Genomic DNA, 20,107 nt, shown 5'->3' on the forward strand with positions numbered 1-20,107 from the left:
TACAAGTTTAAAATGCGCAGTTGTTTCAACTGAGTTTCGTTTTTTACGATTTTCGCTATGGGCGGGAATGCAGCATAGGATACCCCAGTTTATTTTTTAGGGGTATCACAATTGCGGTATATTTATCATTTATCAATAATATAATTTATATACTTTATTTTATACTTGTTTTATTATTGTATCTAGAACATATAACAGAAAATGATGATAGTATTATCAATGTCACTCTAAAAAAGTATTTTTTGGACAGTTTTAAAATCCTTAACAAAAGGCTTTCCTTGTATCGTAAGAAAAAAAACATTGGGAAATATTGGAATTTTCATTTCTAAATGTATTTAGACAGTTAATGCTGTTATTTAAGAATATAGGCTTAATATTGCGTAAAAACGACGCAGTTATGACAGTTTGAGGCAACTGTCCGCCTTTGTTGTCACATGACACAGTGAGAGGTGCCCAGGGTGCATTTAAATATAATTGGAAATATGAAAATATTTTAAAGAAAACGACATTAAATTAAACACATATTTCAAAAAGAACATTTAGGACACAGCTACATTGTAAATAAGTATTTTGCATTGAAACAATCTTTCTGATTTACTTCCTACTGAATGCGTTTTTCAGATTCGTCAAGCGAATTTGGTCTTTTAAAAATTGACTTTTTTACCACGGGCCCTGAACACAGCATGACACAACAACGAAGATGGCGTGTTGTGGAAACTGTTTTTGTTGCCAATGTTGCTGCAGAGAAGGAGAGACGCGGACACCAGAGGAACTGGTAAATTAATTAATACCATTAAGGCAAAGTGGGGATTACTTGTGCTTTTATTATCAGTCATGCTTCCTCAGAATTTCTCTTGAGCTCTCCTCAGTATCCTGCTCCGGTTTGCTCCACCCTGCTGCTGCTCACTGACTCTATTCTGGGTTTTAGCCTTTGCAAGTAAACTACATTCACCTTGAATTAATCCACAGCACAAAAAAGACAACGATTCTAAAAGCGGCAACAATACTCACCCCGTAACTGCAATTCCAGAAGATATTACTTGCTATTTCCCCTTATGCTTATAAAGATCCAATCCTAAAACCAAACTCCGTTTACAAATCCGGCAAGTAAGGCTTTTCTTACATTTAGGTAAATCAAAATAGCCCTCTCTGACAACATTACTATTTTGAATGCATAATCAGAACCCCTTCGTCAATCCGGCATGGACGTTACATCCCCAATTACGTTTAGTTCTATACACTAGCAACTTTTATGGCTAATTAGCCTGTTATAGCAATAGTCATCTTCCATTCAGTTCAATTTAGGTTTCAAATGTAAGTGTTGCTTTGGAGATAATTATTACACCGAATTTACCTGAACACCACAAAATGGCAAAGCAATGTGAACTTACTCCCTGTTAGAGGTTAAAATGGACAAAATAAGTAATATTTAAATCTACCGAATTCCGATTAGAGTCTGGCGTCTTCCTCTGACAATGCCAGGAAGGAGATGCAGTGTCATAAGTATGCTATTACTGTATAAACATTGTGAAGTTTTTATTTTGTGACTTTATCTGCATTCAGGTTTCAAATTGTAGTTCGTCTTTCTGTCTGGTCTGCTTTGCTGGATCCGATCTAATAAATCTATATTTCTTCCTTTTTATCCCTAAGACAATTCTGGGGGAAATCCGAGATGAAGAAGATGAAATCTTACCCAGGAAAGACTATGAGGTGAGAAACTTGTGGGGGAAAATATTATCATTTGGAGTAGTGCTTTGGCCAGTGTTGATGTTTTCATGCTGTCCTTGGCAGATATCAGAGTTATATCTGTGGCTGTCTGACCTTGGTTGTAGTAACACAGTGTTTATTTTGGCTTTTGCAGAGTTTGGATTATGACCGCTGCATCAACGAGCCCTATGTGGAGGTCCTGGAGGGGATGGACAACAAGGTAGGACAAGTTTAAAGTGTCTTTTGTTGAGTCCTTGCCAAGATGCAGAAAAAACCTTTGCAGAACATGCAGATGGTATTTTATTTCTGTTTTTTATCTCAAGATTTTACAGGAATGCTATTGTCAGTAACTGAGTAAGCAAATGCCATACTTAGTCATAATATACCCACACTTATGCACATAAAAAACCCTCATTAGCTGCCTCAGGTACATGGATGTGCAAATTGAAATGTTTGTTAATGCTTCTTTGCCCTTCTTAACAAACAAACAAACTGTAGACGATGTTGAGACAAAGCATTGCAATAAAAAAGTAATTCTAACATGGTTTAATTCCCCATTTAAGATATCATATGTGAAATGTTTTTGTTTGTTATGCCGACAGAAGGCCAGAAAGTACGAGGCGGTGCGGTGGCTGATGGTGTTTGCTATCGGGGTCACAGTGGGTCTGGTAGGTGTTATTTATCTTAGTTTTCTTGGCTCAGTTCCAACATTTCGCTGATGATGACCAAAGACTGTTCCTCCACGTCTCTTTCAGGTCGGCCTGTTTGTGGATTTCTTCGTACGTCTCTTCACCAAAATCAAATTCACTCTGGTTAGTGATTGTATCCTGTAACAGCTGAATCTCACATCAGGGTTCAGTAATCCAAAGACACTTTCATGACCCTGATACTCAAAATACAGCCAGGTCTGTTCAGCTACAACACGGTCACAGAATTTAGTAAAAATGTTTTAATATAATGAAAATAAGACATAATACTACAAACATAAACTAAAGAGACTCTATGAAGAAAAGTTGTTCCAGTTGTTTCCCAAAGAAGGCTGTATTTGCAGACATTTTGAATGCAAGCAGCCACCATTCTCCAGTATTTACAGTTTGTCGTGACAATAAGCCTAAAGCTTCTCAAAGCTGCATTATGACTGTGTGCAGCTGCTGTTGTATTGCTGCTCTAAAATAACCTTAACTGAACGCCTCCAGCTATCGAGAAGTGCACCGATAAAGGCTGCCTCGCTCTGTCTCTGCTGGAGCTCCTGTCCTTCAACATGACCTTCGTCTTCATCGCCAGCATGCTCGTCCTCATCGAGGTGAGACCGCTCAGATACACCCTGTTTTTTAATTCCAGCTTCAGTTATAGTATACTGATATTTAATGTCTGTTATTCAGGACTGTTTTTAAGTGTTCCTACCAGTAATGTCTGAAAAAGTTGAAAAAAGCTCCTCAAGACTTTTGTAACATAAAAGTCGAACATGAGATCGCCCCTGTGGTCAGAAACGTCCTCACATAGAAAATGAAAGAGTAAAACGACGTTAGATATAGTTACACCTCAATATGTTTAGATAATTGGCATCACTTTACAGGAATTCTTGGTTTTAAAGCCTCGAAGTTGTTATATTGCTGATGTATTGTTTAATAAAGTATATAAATAAAGTTTGTGATACTTACCTTTAGTCACTTGATGATGCTAACATCCTAACAATTTGTTGTCCTGTATTCAGCCAGTAGCTGCAGGTTCGGGGATCCCAGAAATCAAAAGTTACCTGAACGGAGTGAAGATTCCTGGAATCGTCCGGCTGCGAACTTTTCTCTGCAAAGCTACCGGAGTCCTGTTCAGCGTGGCCGGAGGTAAAGTGTGACAGCTGACATTTGACCCAAAATCAAACTAAACGTGTCCCGTACCCTGGGCAGATACAATAATGTATCACACACGTTTACTTCTCCGCATTAAGGATTGAAATATTGTACTTTTAATTATGCTAATACCTTTACTTTAACCTCAGCAGGATTTTTAATGTAGGGTTTGTACCTGTAATGGCGTGTTTTACATTGTGTTAAAAGATCTCCACATCACCATCAGTCAGCGTCTTCATCTTCAGTATCAGGACATGATGTCGAGGATAACATAAAGATGTCTCCTTTGTGTCCAGTGTTGTCTCTGACTGAGCGTGTGTCCTCTCAGGTCTGTTTGTGGGGAAAGAAGGTCCGATGATACACAGCGGAGCCATCGTGGGAGCTGGTCTTCCTCAGGTACAACACCACACACCTGAACACATGAACTGAGTACAACTGAGTGTACGTCTTCTGCTGAGATTGACTGATCATATATATACAGAATAATCAGATATTTGTAAACATTCAGTTCTCTAAAGAATAAAATGTCTTTCTCAACATTTCTCTTAATTTTAAGTCATTCTTTATTGTTTACTTCTGTACAAGGCTCAGTTCAAGACTGACACTGTTATCTTACATTGGCCACATTTAAGATATAATGTGAGCTGCCAAAATAATAAAATCATATCTGAGCAATAAATCAGGATTGAGCACATTGCTTGCAGATTGAACGTAGACTAAGATGAACACAACCCAATGACGAACCTTCATGAATGAATGATGTACCCCTGATCTACACATCCAGAGAAGACCAAAAGGTTCGATCAGGATGATTCTTATCCTGATTTGGAAATACACTTTTTTTCTATCCAGGATCAGATATTCCATCTTACTTTTATCCTGGTTTTTCAAAGAAAACTGGATAGGCTCAACCTGATCCAGATACTGACTCTGAAGGATTACCACATCCAGATTACCAGAGCAACAATCTCGGATCCCATCGGCTACAGTCTGACAACGATATAACCTCTGGGCACACCTGTGAACAGGCCGGGGCATGTAGCCGGAGGTTAGAGATAAACGACTTCCTTTTCCACGTGCTGCATTGTCGACAGAATGTATGCATCTTGTGACTGACTTTAATTAACGGCTCTTCAGTTTGCTGAAAGAACAACATCATGATGCAGATTAGGAACAAGTCAACCTGAAGCTTTGTCAGGTCTGTCCTCAGGAGGAGAAGAAAACTACTTTCACATGAGAAGTTTGTTGAACGGAGGGCGGAGCCATCATTTATGATGCATTTGATGAATTTGGGAATTCTGAGCGCTGAACGGCTTTCGTGACACCGTGTCAAGGAATTTATCTCAAGTTGAATTTTAGCTCTAGAACAGATTGTTAGCTGTTAGCGTGCACATGTTTATAGAGATGAATAAGAAGCTAAATCGTTGTCAGATGACGCTGATGGGAGCCGGGATGTCGTTAAAGCGGATTACGTTCCGCCTGCTTTTGCTCTCCACACAGACTGTTTTTCCTGCGTGCACCACAGCCTGCTGATACGGGATTGGTCAATACTACTCGGACTACAAACGTACTACAAACAGAAAATGGAACACTTGTTATCCCTAAAATCCACGTCCCTGCCTACAGACTCTACATTTCTATGTAGAATCTGTAAATAGAGATTAAAGATGACCAAATCTGGTTGATCAGAGCTCTAAACTGGACTTCATGCTACATACTTTGTCCACAGGGGGCGCCACATCCACACAAAATATAAGACCCTGACAGCTGTTTTTTTTAAATATTTTCTGTTTGCTATTGAAGCTGTTTGGTGAATTATTTTATGGGACAAAATCCCTTTTTTCCCACAACCCTAAAGTCTACCTCATCGTCTAGCCTGAATCCTCTCCTCTGCTGGGATCAGAATAATCCTGATTTTTTCCATTAAAGTTATCCCAATCCGGATAAAAGTTTCGAACACAAACTGGAGGTTTTATCCGGATTGGATTGCCTGATCTTATCTGATTACGTAATCCTTTTTTTCTCTTGAACAACACGTTTTCAGGATTTTATCTGATCCCATTAAGTTACCTTTGAACAAATGATAGTACACATAAAACAACACTGTCGTCTTTATCGTAATGTTTGCTTGAAACAGACCTTGTCCTTGAGATGTTTCAGTCTGCCTGAAATGCAGCATCATGTTCCTGTTTCCTGCAGCAGCTCTAACTTTGTGTTGTCAGCATTTAAAGAGCCCATGAAATGAACTCTTGAACTTCCTGGAAAACTTCCTGACAGAATGTATGTTAAGAGAAGATTCCCTCTGCAGTGGTGGAACACAATCTGTCAGCCCGTCCTATTAAATCCAACCTTTATAACTGGATAAACATTGGTTCACACGTGTTCAAAGCCTCACTGACCGGTTTAAGGGCGATGTATGCTGAGTAAATGTTCCTCATCATGTCCTCTGAGGTCTCATCGGATGTTTTCTCCCTTCAGTTTCAGAGCATCACCTTCAAGAGGATCAAATTTGATTTCCCTTACTTCCGCAGCGACAGGTGTGTCTGTAGTTCACTTTGCGTCCTATTTACTGCTTTCCTGGAATTCAAAATGTCTTTAAACATGGCTTAACGTGCTGCCTTCACTGTTCTTCAGGGACAAGCGGGACTTTGTGTCGGCGGGTGCAGCTGCTGGAGTCGCTGCTGCCTTCGGCGCTCCTATAGGAGGAACGCTCTTCAGTCTGGAGGAGGGCTCGTCTTTCTGGAACCAGGCGCTCACATGGAAAGTGGTACGTCCTCTTATCCAAGTCTGTCAATGAGAAGGCTGTACTGTACAGTGGTACATACACAGCGTAACGTATTAACCATTGAGTCTTCTTCTTCTACTTCTTCTTCTTGTGCTCCTTCTACTTCTTCTGCTCCTTCTCCTCCATCGTCTTATTCGTCCTTCTTTTCCTCCTCGTCTTCTTCTTCTTATATTTTCTGCTCCTCCTCTTCTTCTTCTGCTTGTCCTCCTTCTCCTTCTTCTTCTGCTTTTCCTCTTTCTTGTGCTCCTTCTACTTCTTCTTCTACTCCTTCTCCTCCTTCTTCTTCATCTTCTTTTGCTCCTCCTCCTCCTGCTACTTCTTCTTCTGCTCCTCTTCCTCCTCCTCCTCCTTCTTGTATTTCAGCTCTTCTGTTCCATGTCGGCCACTTTCACCCTAAACTTCTTCCGCTCTGGGATCAACTTCAACAAGTGGGGCTCCTTCCAGCTGCCTGGTCTGCTCAACTTCGGAGAGTTCAAGGTAAAAAGACTTTTATTAACATGTCCTTAAATGTATTTAACAATGAATCTTTAGACTATGAAATATTTTATTGATTACAAAAACTTTAACCTCTGTCAGTGTACGGACGGAGATAAGAACTGCCACCTGTGGACGGTGGTGGACCTGGCCTTCTTTGTCCTGATGGGGGTGGTGGGTGGCCTGCTGGGGGCGCTCTTCAACTGCATGAACAAGAGTCTGTCTAAGTATCGTATTAAGCACATCCACCCAAAGGCAAAGTTCATCAGGTGAGCGCTCCAACATCAAACCTGTCAGTCGCAGATTGTCTTAAATATCGGGTGTGTTTTAGAAATATTTAAATTATTGAAGTTGATTTAATCTCTGCATTTTTCCAGAGTCTTAGAGAGCCTGCTCGTAACCATGGTGACAACAGTGGTGATATTTGCAGCCTCCCTGCTGTTGGGCGAGTGTCGTGACCTGTCCACCCCCACGTCCCACAACACCACGGTAACTTCCACCGTTCTAACGCCTGTTATAGTTTGAGTCCATATCTACATGGTCGACTCCGCTGATCAATATTTCAGAGATGAGGAAATTGTTCGTGCGACGGAAGCAGAGACAAACTACAAGTCTTAAAAGTCTTTAGAAGCAGGGAATTTAACTTCCTCTTTAAAAGGTGTTAAGGTTTTGTGTCTTTAATTTATGTTAATGTGCGAGTTTTGGGCCCTGACACAGGCCGACAGTCGCCATCGGTGAGTCTCCGTGGACCTCAGTCCTCTCATGTATTTATTTTCTTATATTGAGTGTTGAGTCTCGTTTTCAGCCGTCGGGCAGTGAGGACATCAACTCGACCATCCGTCAGTTCTTCTGCGCCAACAAGACCTACAACGACATGGCCACGCTGTTCTTCAACCCTCAGGAGGCTGCGATACATCAGCTCTTCCACCAGGACGGTGAGGAAACATTTTGGAACATGCTGCATATTCTTATATTATTTACTGATTTGACTTAATGACCACCTGCTTCCTGTCCTTCCCATCAGGTACCTTCAGCCCCCTGACTCTGTCGGTGTTCTTCCTGCTGTACTTCCTGTTGGCCTGTTGGACATACGGTGTGTCTGTTCCCAGCGGTCTGTTCGTCCCCTCGCTGCTCTGTGGAGCCGCTTTTGGACGTCTGGTCGCAAACATCCTCAAAGTGTAAGATCGATGATTAATTATTCTCCTGATTCTGAATGACTTTTCTCTTTAGTTTGTTTATATAGACCTCCGGCACATTTATTACTCGCTCTTATCAGCTTTATTACCCGTACCGGGCAGCTCTATTTAATTAAAAAGCTTTTAGAAACCTACTCTAGACTCCGTGCTCAGCAGGCAGACACCGTTAGAGAGTAGCTGCTGAACAAAGTGGAGGATTTAACCAGGAGCTGGTGGAGACCAAAACCAGAGATATAAGAAGAGAATATAAAATGCTGGATGCTCATCGTGCAGCTTCACAGCTCTCGTGATGGAATCTGCTGACTGGACGATTCTCTTCCTCTGCTGTCACAACCCGGCTTTGAGCTCCTCTCAGCTGACAGTAATGTCTGTTAGCACAGGCCTGCTGTCAGAGGCAGCCTGTTGGCTTAATGACCCTCACTCTCACCCACCTCCGCCTCCTCCCGTCACACAGACTGGAGTGATGCTGCTTCTGACTGTGTGTCTGTCCTCTGGCAGGAAACTGGGGATGGACATCTACTGCGGGACCTTCGCTCTGATCGGAGCCGCGTCCTTCCTGGGAGGCGTGGTCAGGATGACCATCAGTCTGACTGTCATCCTCATCGAGTCCACCAATGAAATCACATACGGGCTGCCCATCATGATCACTCTGATGGTACACTTTCATTTTATATAACTCAGCATTTATATATATGAAATGAGTTTCTATCATCAGTCTTGAGAAATGATAAGAAGTTAAGTTCAGGCGTGTTCATGAAAAGTGACGTGTTTCCTGTTTGATTCTTGTGTTGAATGTCTTTATGTTATCAGTTTCAGAAAGGAGTAGAAGTGCTGATAAGTTTTGTAGTGTACATGACACATTGATGTCCTCTGTTCGGTTTATGTGTTAAATTGCGTTGTGGTGATCGTCAGGTTGCCAAATGGACCGGAGATTTCTTCAACAAGGGGATCTATGACATCCACATCCAGCTGAGAGGAGTTCCTCTGCTGGAGTGGGAGACTGAGGTCGAGATGGACAAGTAAGATTGGTTCTTTAAAGCAACATTATTTATCTTTTTTACCTTAAAATGACCAAATTAAAATGATTTTGACATTACACTGTCTTGTATTTTGGAGAATGGTGCCTTTTTCATTCCCACTCTGTGCTCTTAGCCTGTCAATATGTTAATCTGGTTGAGCGGGTTCGATCGCCAGCAGGAAGTGCTTGATAATTAATTGCGCTGCTTTCAGGCAAAAAGCCCTGCAGGCGGGGCGCTGGCTTAGTTCAATGGTAGAGCAGATCATTTGGTGCATGTCATCCTCCACTCTCTCTTCCCCATATTTAGCTGCAAAAGCCAAAAAAGAATCTTAAGGCAAACTTCTCTTCTCTTCTCTTGTTGCCGGGCGTAGCTGAGCTCTTAGTATGGACTTCATGTTGGCGCGAAAAGACAAAAGAAATCATGTTGACAAAAGAAAGCTGACTGGCTTTAAAGTTCTTCTAAGAGAGTGAGCAGCACTCTGAAACTTTAGGCTTACATGTATGCAAATATACCAATTCTTTAATAATGCCAATAATTATAATAATGATCATATCAAATTGTAATATTTGCAGGCACTGACCGCCCCAGTGATCTCTAGCCTCTGCCACAGCTGGATTTGTGCTCTAAATGTTTGCTTTTATCAAACCTAGCGTGCAAGTATCCACGCCTTAAAGCCTCCCCTGCTTTCTGCTCTGTGTGACTCTAACTGGGAGCATCAGTGACTAAATGAACATCATGCTGTGCTGAAGAAGACTTGAAACTAGAGACTGAGACCATAAACTCATTAGGAACATGTTTACTGAGGGAATACATCAGGAGAGGAGGAGGAGCACTTTCTTTCAAGTCTTCTTTCTGCACCCAGTGAGTCGCCCCCTGCTGGACAATTCTAAGTATGCAGGTTTGATGCACTTCTGCATTGAAGGCCCGCAGGCTACGTCCACTTTTTACACACAATCTGTGCGCAGAACAGACAAATTTAAAAGAGTTTTTATCTCCTCTGAGTAAATATCGGACTTTTCTTTATATTATTTGAATCTCTAAACATCCTGGATGATAATAATTGATTCTGCTTGTCAGGTGTCTTCACCTTCAGGTTGAAATGTTCTCCTTTTAAAAAGAATCCCATCATCAGTGTTCCCTCTCTTTTCTAATATACTATATAATTTACCCTTATATTACTTATTACTGACGCACTTTTATGCACCTTATATTCTACCATATCATAAACGCTAGACCTCATACCAAACTGTGTTATCTCATCATTCATACCATGTCACTTTATCCCATAACTGTCACTTTAACTTGTCACTTACTCCTACTTGTTTAACAGCTGTATATACCTCATATTTTTATTTATTTATCTATTCTTATTTTTATATTGTATTTACTTGCTTGCTATTTTGTCTTTGTACTGCTGCAACACCCGAATTCTCCCCTGGGGATCGATAATCTCATCTTATCTTATCTTGTCTTATTTTATCAGGCTGACAGCCAGCGACATCATGGAGCCCAACCTGACCTACGTGTACCCCCATACCCGGGTCCAGTCTCTGGTCAGCATCCTGCGGACCACCGTCTACCACGCCTTCCCCGTGGTCACAGAGAACCGACAGAACGAAAAGGACTTCATGAAGGGAAACATCCTGGTCAGCAACAACATCCGATTCAAGGTTTGTCCTGCACCTGTTAGCGTTTTTAAAGCTCGGTCTCGTGTCCAGAGGGAGCTGGATGAAAAGAGGAGGGGCTGAAGGACGTTTCTGCAGACAGGAGCGAGTGTGTAGATTTTAAACGTCCTGCCAACAAAGTGAAGAGTGAAACTAAAACAAGAAAAGAACTCCTTTTATTTATTTAATTTATCTGTTTTGTTCTATCTTCTCCTTGTTTTACCATCTGTTCTCCCTTGTTACACTTTTCCTCTTTTATTTTCCCCTTTTTGTGAAAAGGGTGTTTGATTGGAGCTCAGTCTTGACATCAACAGAAATGCATAAACACCACATCAAACTTACTTTTGTCGTCATTGTAAAGAAACCTTTCGCTGCCTCGTGTAGAAATCCAGCGTGATGTCTCGCGCAGGGGAGCAGCGGCGGCGCTGTCAGTCCATGAAGTCGTACCCGTCGAGCGAGCTGAGGAACGTCTGTGACGAGCAGAACCCCGCTGCAGAGCCGGCAGAGGAGGGAGAGGACCTGCTGCAGCAGATGTTGGAGAGGCGGTAGGACACACACACACACAAACACACACACACACACACACACACACACACACACACACACACACACACACACACACACACACACACACACACACACAGAGCTTCACCAGCAACGGATCGAGGAAAATGTATTGCCAACTAGTTTGACTGTCAGTAAATCATTTTTCTAAGCAAAGTTGTCAAACATTTCTGGGTCCAGATTCTAAAATGTGAGGATGCAGGGTTTTTTTGCCATTTATGGAGTTTGGACTTTAACTTGTTTGTTGAACAAAAGAAGGATTTAAAGACGTCACACGACATTTTATAGACTTTATATAAACCGTTAGTTTAGTGAACTTGGAAGTAAGTGGTAGATTAATCTAAAATTCCTGATTTTACACAGGGAAAGTTGACTGTTTGCACTTTATTGTACTTTTGTTATAAAATGGAGGATTCATTTGTCTTAAATAATTGTTTTCCAATTGTTTCTGCTACATTTAAATCATGTCACAGGTTAGAAAACAAAGTAAAGAGGTGTTTCGCTCTTCAGTGCCCAGCAGGGGGCAGCAAAGACCTGCCAACAGTCCAAGTTAGAAGTCCAGTAATAGTTGTTGTTTCTGTCCACCTGCAGGCACGCTCCCTACCCCAACCTGTACCCGGACCAGTCCCCCAGTGAGGAGTGGACCATGGAGGAGCGCTTCAGACCCCTCACCTTCCACGGCCTCATCCTGCGCTCACAGCTGGTCAACTTGCTCATCAGAGGGGTCTGCTACGCTGAGAGCCAGTCGGTCAGTCACACACACACACACACACACACACACTTAATGAAGAATAACTTTTGAGTCTGTCCAACTGAATGTGTCTCTATATCGTCCATCACAGAGCGCCACTCAGCCCAGGTTGTCCTTCGCAGAGATGACAGAAGATTACCCACGTTACCCTGACATCCATGACTTGGACCTCGCCCTGCTCAACCCCCGCATGATAGTGGTACGACCCATTTTACACTGAGGGCCGGATTCACAAAGACTGTGCGTCTTTTGTGGCCAATTAACCTGCACAAATTGGACTAAAAATATACCCAAAGGACGTAATTTAACCCGATGCTGCAAAGCAAATATCGTGTCATGCTCAGGTCCTTATTGCATGTATTTACATTTTGTAATGTGTTTTTTTTCAGCTGCTAAAACCTTGTGTGTGTTTGTGCTATCAGTTGTACAGGATTACTTTTCCATATAATATAAACAGAAATGTTTAACTAACATCCTGAGTTGATGAAAAACATGTTGTTCCTTTCGTTGGCAGGATGTCACCCCCTACATGAACCCGTGTCCCTACACAGTTTCACCAAACACGCGCATCTCCCAGGTGTTCAACCTGTTCAGGACTATGGGCCTCAGACACTTACCGGTGGTCAATGCAGTCGGAGAAGTAAGTAGTGATGGAAACGAGTTGCTTAATAACCAAAATGATGAAGGTTTAAATTAGTCCAGGATGAACTTTTAAAGGCTGATATCATAGGCTGTATATAAGAAGTGAGTGTATCCTCCGTGACGTCATCCAGTGGTTTAAGGACTCAGTTTCTGAAGCCTCGATTTTGGCATTTTGGCCGTCGCCATCTTAGTTTATTTGGGGTCAGAAGTGAACATATTTGTACAAGAGGAAGGAGCTAAAGAAAAGCAAGGGGTTAGTTTCAAGACCTGGCTCAATAGTATGTGACAAAAGAATGGTGGTGAGTGTTGTGTATGAGTAGTAAGTCAGTCTGCAGGCCAGGGACAAGACTGAGAAGATCTTGCAGGCCTGTTTAATAGCCTCCTGAGCCCAGCCTGCTCAGGTCTGCTGCATCCCTGACACGGTCTCAGCTCCTCTCACAATCACCTGAAACAACGAAAACACAGCAAGCAAAAAGGAAGGACACAACAGCTAGAAAGGCTCACTCTGAGGCCGTCACATTAGTAAACGCTAGGGTATCAGCCAATGCTAGGCTAGCTAGTTAGCTTGGATAGCAAAGTGCACCTGTGTGTAATGGTACCTGTAATAATTATTGCAGTGCTATTTTGGCTTGTTAAAGGGGCCATATCCTTTGAATGGATATTCTCATATTTTGCATGGGTTTATTGTTCACAGGGAAAAAGTGAAAACTGTGTTTTCAGAATGACATGTTTAAAAAGGTCTCCTGTGAAACGGGCCGTTCAGACCAGCAGCAGGTTTCTACGTAGAACCCCGTCATTCCCCTCAGGCTGCCTTCGTGAACAAGCTTGTAGTCAAGTCGTTGCCAGGATTTCAACTTACCATTCAGATACCTCCTGGCGGTTCTGGCTCGTACATATAAGGACGAGTAACTGATCCTAGAGCAGCCATGTTTTCTACAACTTTGGATTGGATTGGATTAAATTTATTTCTAACAACAAAAGAAGCAAGAAGGTCATACAGAAAACAATAATTACACAAATAGAAATCATGACCCAGTATCAGATTGTCAAACACCCCCAAATTTGCGATCCCACGTGGGGGAGGGGCTATGCGGTCACTCCAAATACTGTCAGTCGAGGCTAAGGTCGAACCTTTGAATGGCAAAACGGCCTGTTCGTTTCAGGAGGTAGGACAGACTCCGGAAAATAATACACTTAAAATATGTATACAATTTTTGAAACGAAACAAACTTAAACTCAAAAACACATTACAATAATAGAACATTGATTGCGTAGCTAAAATATATCCACTTTAAAAACAGACTCAGGACTAAATTTACTTTACAAAGAAATTGACTACAAGACACTTTTCAGGTCGTCATGGTTGGGACTCACAAGGTGGCCATACACCACTTTATCGTCTATTTTACTTTAAATGGGACCTGATTCACAAAATGAACATCACGTATTATAGGAGACTACAGATTGAGACCTTCAACTCATTAGGAAAATGTTTACTGAGGTGATAAATAAAGTGAGGAGTAGGCTCATTTCGTACTAGACGTCTTTTTTGCAACCAGTGGAGTCGCCCCCTGCTGGGCTTTAGATATAATGCAGGTTTACAGCACTTCCCATTGACAACCCCAAGGTTACCTCCACTTCTATAAACAGTTTAGGGCCAAAACTCAGTGATTTAAACCTTTGCTGTTATGTTTCAGCTCAGCACTCAGCTTAAGTCTGACTTGTTTAATTTCTGCCGTCTCTTTCAGATTGTTGGAATAATCACAAGACATAACATAACCCACGAGTTCCTGGTGGCCAAACTGAGACAGCACTACATCACTATCTGACCCACCATACCCGTCCAACTCAGACTGTGTCCCCAGCCTTTTTCTCCGTCCTGTCCCGACCCGTTTGCACGAAGGCATTCCTACACACATACAGCACATTAACATCCACACACACATTCCCTGTGGTACAGCTGGAAACACAGTTCTCCAGTAAGTGAAACCATTCAGTTGTATTTCTCTCAAGACATTTTCAGCCTTCCTTCAGCCCAGCCCAGATCCAGGATCCACCTTGTCCATCTTTTTCTGTATAGAAAAGGTTTGAATCTTTTCCAAACCCATCAACTAATTTACTTTTTATCAATTGCAACATAAGTTCTGCTCCACGTTTACCTCCCCGGTCGTCCACACAGATAAAGGTCAAACTTGACGACATCTGGAACATTTTATTAAGAGATTCAAAGAGGTGTGGTGACCTTATTGGCTGCTGTTTCTGCTGGTTGGAGACACACGTACTACCTAACTACATCCATGAAATGGTGCAACTGAAACAAAGCTCCAAAACGGCAACAAATTTACTCAAATAACCCTGAATTCTGCATTGCTATCATGAATCAAAACAACCACTATAACAGCTTCTGTGTGCATTGAAAATCAACGTTTGCAGGACAGACACTTCAAACGTGTTATTTAATTTGTAATGATCTGTTTGAATTCAGAATTTAGAGTTTAAAGTGCAGCAAGCGATGAAATATCAGGAAATGCATACTCTATGTTGTCCTGTTGCTGTGCTGAACAGATACTGTAATCTCAGAAGTGAAAAAGGCATTTTAACTTTGACACTCTTAATATCTATAAAGGTAAGGCTATTTGCTTCAGCTGCATCAAATTGGGAAGTAACGGTTACTCACTATCACTTGGAAAGGTTTCCTTACTACCTTCATGGCACAATCTTTTATTTGACTTTATAATTATGCTTTATCATCGTTGTCACTGTAGCACTTTTATTTTTGACTCGTGTCTGTATGTTTTAATTTACTGTATAATTAACTGGAACGTGTGCACTAAAAGCAGGCTGACGTCCCCTCACGGCCTGTGACTATAAACTAGACCTCAGCAGTTTAGTGACCGTGTTAGCTCACTCCAAGTTGGACATACAGAAACGTTTTTAACCACTGCAGCTGTTTGTAAATAACATTAGCATTGTTAATTTGCACTTGTGATATGTAGATATAATTTCACTGTCCTTCAGTCTGTTCGGTGTTTCAATGTGTCACGGACTGTATGTCTGACGGTCTCAGGTTATGTTGACCAAGGTTTTGTTTGTTATTCACATGTTCACATGGCGGCTAGTTCCTTCTTTATCAGCCAATGAAAAGACAATAGATGGTGAAAAGCTGGATCGACAATAGGCCATATTACAAGTTAAAACGACATACTTGAGAACCCATTCACTAAAGCTAGAGACAACAGCTAATGTTAGCTTTAAAATACAGGCTAACAAATTAGCTAGAAACATACAGTTAGCTACTCTACCGTTAGCTGGCTACAAACTGTTAGCTAATATTTAATTAGCATGAAACTCAGTCTGAAAAGCATTCAGTATGTTTGCTAATGCCAACATTAGTAATCAAACACAAGCACAATTGTATTTCAAAGGTATCTGTTTTTATATGTTTCCCTTTTTTTATGTATTTTATCTTTTATCTCACGTTGAAATTATAATTTTGTTTGCTGTAACAACAGCTCCTCGACATTGATTATCCCTACTAACATATTCTAAGCTAAAACATACATTAGATAACATACTGTTAGCTACTGTTAGCTAAGCTTTTCTCAACATATCGTGTTACTTAATCTAATGGTTAAATTAGCTTGGAACTGGCTGAATGCTAACGTTAGCTGTTGCCTGAGTTTTCACTATCAACCAAAATGCATTAAATGAAAACACTCTTATCCACATTTATAAGATTTGCAACCTGAAATACTGCAATACGGTATGGTGAATAAGGAATCTAAAGGAAAGACTAACTCGTCAAATCACAAGTAAAACTAATTTCCAAAATATTTCATGTTAGTCATCATGGGTACAGTTAGACAACAGTGAAGTTAGCATTCAACCACTTCCTAGCTAACATGCTGCTAAAATACTGTTAGCTAGGAACCTACCTTTAGCTAATATATTTTTTAGCTAGGAATATAATTGTAGCTAACAGGATGTAGCCAAAGGAATACGTTAAGCTAACATACAGTTAGCTGGGAACATTACATGAGCTAACATACACATATACCTTTAATTTTTTATTGTATAACTCAAATGTTAGCTAGGAAAAAGCTAAATGCTAATGTTAGCTGTCGTCATTTTAACTTTTTTTATTAAGTGTTTCTGGCTGCTGATCAACATTGAGGTGTAGAACTAATAACAAATAGTCAGATACCATTCATGCTATGTGCAACCTTGAACATAGAGATTAAACTTTGTCCTTTTGATACCAGCATTTGAGCTGATGTCAGAGTACAATGGCCGCTGTGTGAATATGGTGAATAGGAAATTTACAAGATCCAGATTTAGCTAAACTTATGTCTAAAATATTCCTAGTTTTTTAGCAATACAGTAGGTCCACTCTGTATGTAATTTCATTGTCATTCCAATAAGGGACTAAAAATGTGACTCAGAGCAAAGGCAAGTTAAAGGAAGTGGATGGTACTCTTATTGAAGACCACTGTTTGTCAGGTTGATGATTATTAGCAACAACAATGGCACATATATGTACATCAGCCATTCCTTATTTGTTTATTGTCTTGGCTTTATCATTTATTTAAGAGATTATTTTTTATACAGTTTTATTTTTATGATTTGCTGCCTGTGCTGTGAATGAAAATATCATGCATTTCTTCAGGACCGAGGCCGTCCTGGATAATATAATTGTTCATAGTCATAAAGGCATTGCTCGCTTGTTATTTTATTGAAAAATGATTGTTTTAATGTTATCCTTTTTAAATAGTACATATGGCATGACAGGTGGTGTGCACAATATGAGATTAAGAGAAACAGTGGACAGAACATATCCTACCGTGAAGCCAGACCTGAAGGACTGTTTGCCAAATACTTTCTGTTTCTTATGACTCACGTGGAGATTGAGACAGCGCCCTGTGCTTGTTTAGAAATTTGTAGTTTCTACAAATGTAGAAAACTGGCACGTTTGCTGCAGAACAAAAAGCAGAGAGACCTCTGCCTTGTGCCTTTATTATTGTTGGAATAAATAAAGGTCCTTCTGTTTTGTCAATCACACAAAGAGTGTTTGTTCTTTTTAGTTTGAACAACTTCATTAATGCTGAAAAGTTAATGTTTACAATCACTTTTTATTACCATCTGGGATCTCCCTGCTGGAGATGATACACACTCAGACACCTAATAAAAATGACTTCCACTGATGGCCTACTGTTAACCGTTCCATCTTCAACACCTGTAAAGGTGTAAATTGACTGAGTATCTGGTAAGATTTTCAATTAGTGTGTATCGGCAGGAGCAGCATGGGCGACTGCTTATGAAAAGCTTTATAATGATATATTTCAAAACAACAGAAAATGTTCACATCATTAAACTTATTGAGCATAAAATTGCCTTTAGACACAAGTAATAAACCATGCTCCATAAATCCAGCTACTAAAAGGGGATTTCTGGACTGAAAATGATGTGATTAAGAGTTTGGGGAGATTAAAATATATTTTAACTTTGGGTGAACTTCATAGACTTTAATTAAAGTATGTTTTATGTCACTCTATTGGCTAACATTTTTTGTGAAATCCTGGTAAAATTTCAACGCAATTCAAAGAGTCTTAAAAGTCTCCTTTTCATCTTATTCAGTATCTGATGTTGAACAGGTCATCTTGTCCAGCCCGCATGTTGTGTCTTTATTTCTAACTATCTCGGCCAACTTTTTTTTCTGTACTTGTTCAGAAACCTTTATTATGTGTTTTCATGCATCGGTATTCTGGTAGCATATTCAGGTTATGGGAACCAGAATAAGATGTTTATTATTCTCACGCCTCCTTCACATAACCAGGATACTTCAAACGAAGGCGATAACCAGGATACGAGTTTCACATGTAAACCCATGAGCGAGGTAAATTTGTGCATGTAAATCTGAAAGCACCTTTGTAGGGTTTACAGAGTGCCAGAGTCCAAACTATTACAAGTTTTTAAATGATTAAATGAAAATCTTCATGGAGTGTTTTTCACAGCAGACATTTTCACTTGTTAAATCAGGAAAGGCTAGTAATGATATGAGGGCTCGCTAAAGTGTAGGGTACCTGTTAACCATAACATTCGGCTATCATTAATGTATTTACACCTGTGACATTTCAAAATGTCTGCTGTTACTATTATCCAGTGAAAGTTTTACGGTTATGTGACCTGGCTTAATAAACTTTACTTGCAGCTTGATCTTTAGTACATTGTGTGCTGAGCTCTGTGGACCTAGACAATGATGTATGACAGGCCTGGGAATCTCATTATATCACGGACAGGTGCAAAAGCATTTACACGTAAGTGGCCATTAGCAGACCTGGGACCAACAGACACTCCTAACAGTTCAGGTGCAGCTCTGTAATATTAACCAGACCTGACAAGACCAGTGCAGAGGTGGAAGGAGAAGATATGAGGCCGGAAAATGTCTCAGTAACAGAGACAAAGAAAGCTATGGACCACAACTTTCATCAGGAAACTCATCCTGCATCCTGGTGCCATGTCTTCCCCAGGTTAGCGACGCACACACACCCGGCCATCCACATGATAAGAAAACATGATTCATCAGACCGGGCCACCGTCTTCCATCGCTCCGTGGTCCAGTTCTGATGCTCATGTGCCCTTTGCAGGCGCTTTCAGCAGTGGACAGGGGTCAGCATGGGCACCCTGACCGGTCTGCAGCTACACAACAAACTGTGATGCTCTGTGTGTTCTGACACCTTTCTGTCAGAACCAGCATTAACCTTTTCAGCCATTTGAGTTACAGAAGCTCCCCACGCACATCAGTGAGCCTTTGTCACTCATGAACTTGTCGCCAAGATAGTTATTGGTACAAGAAAGCAGTCTTTGGAGTTCCTTTGAATTTTCATATCGGAGAAAACTTGCTCAGCCGCTCATATCGATAATTTTATCTAAGATTGTATCTTTTCAGTCAGAAAAAACAGTCACATTTGTTGTGTTTTGATTTATCACAATAAAATACAATCACTTTGTAAACTGTTGCAGCTGTGGCTCAGTGGTAGAGTCGGTCTCTCAATCGTAATGTTGTTTGTTCAATCCCTGACTGCTACAGCTACAGTCAATTTACCATTTTAAACAAGACTGTGAAACTAAAGGTGGCTGTCTCTTTTCACCTGTTTTAAAAATGATTTTTGTGCATTGTTGAGAAAAAAATTAAATTTCGAAAAAGTCAAAATGTCACCCGTCACTTCAAATTCAACATATTTTCATCATTCGTCCTCTTGCTGAGAGATCATTGCAGAAAGAAGGTGCTTTATATTCAAACTGCTGTATCGACCCTGAACACTCAAACATCATGACGAGAGACATGATGATATTAACGAGAGGCTCTTGTCATGAGACCTGAGCTGACTGAATGCTATGCTTCCATTCACCTCCATTTAATCCAGCCAGTTATGAAGCTTCACCTTTGACCTGTGAGGT

The 20,107-nt window shown here is 40.8% G+C and overlaps 1 protein-coding gene across 1 annotated transcript; it reads left to right on the forward strand.

The window, feature by feature from the left end:
• Positions 1 to 700: 700 nt before the first annotated feature.
• Positions 701 to 17,698, forward strand: clcn6 (chloride channel 6). The gene is made up of 23 exons (XM_069660652.1): positions 701 to 775; positions 1,651 to 1,710; positions 1,862 to 1,927; positions 2,310 to 2,375; positions 2,463 to 2,529; positions 2,904 to 3,010; positions 3,422 to 3,548; positions 3,883 to 3,950; positions 6,033 to 6,091; positions 6,189 to 6,321; positions 6,703 to 6,816; positions 6,916 to 7,082; positions 7,191 to 7,302; positions 7,619 to 7,748; positions 7,838 to 7,991; positions 8,508 to 8,664; positions 8,922 to 9,028; positions 10,512 to 10,698; positions 11,077 to 11,237; positions 11,848 to 12,004; positions 12,099 to 12,206; positions 12,522 to 12,647; positions 14,398 to 17,698. Exons 1-23 carry the CDS (start codon positions 701 to 703, stop codon positions 14,476 to 14,478), a joined length of 2,589 nt encoding a protein of 862 aa, XP_069516753.1. The 3' UTR covers positions 14,479 to 17,698.
• The last annotated feature ends 2,409 nt before the right edge of the window (positions 17,699 to 20,107 follow it).

This window comes from Semicossyphus pulcher, unplaced genomic scaffold (assembly GCF_022749685.1).
Source record: "Semicossyphus pulcher isolate SPU_LCO1_2020_fin unplaced genomic scaffold, fSemPul1.0.p SCAF_13, whole genome shotgun sequence".
NCBI classification, from domain to species: Eukaryota; Metazoa; Chordata; class Actinopteri; order Labriformes; family Labridae; genus Semicossyphus; species Semicossyphus pulcher.

Excerpts from the sequence above, each read along its gene's own strand:
- clcn6 (XM_069660652.1), top strand. The coding sequence starts at position 701 with ATGGCGTGTTGTGGAAACTGTTTTTGTTGCCAATGTTGCTGCAGAGAA. Across the intron at positions 776-1,650 it reads CGCGGACACCAGAGGAACTG|ACAATTCTGGGGGAAATCCG; the intron begins GTAAATTAATTA and ends TTTATCCCTAAG. Across the intron at positions 9,029-10,511 it reads ACTGAGGTCGAGATGGACAA|GCTGACAGCCAGCGACATCA; the intron begins GTAAGATTGGTT and ends TTATTTTATCAG.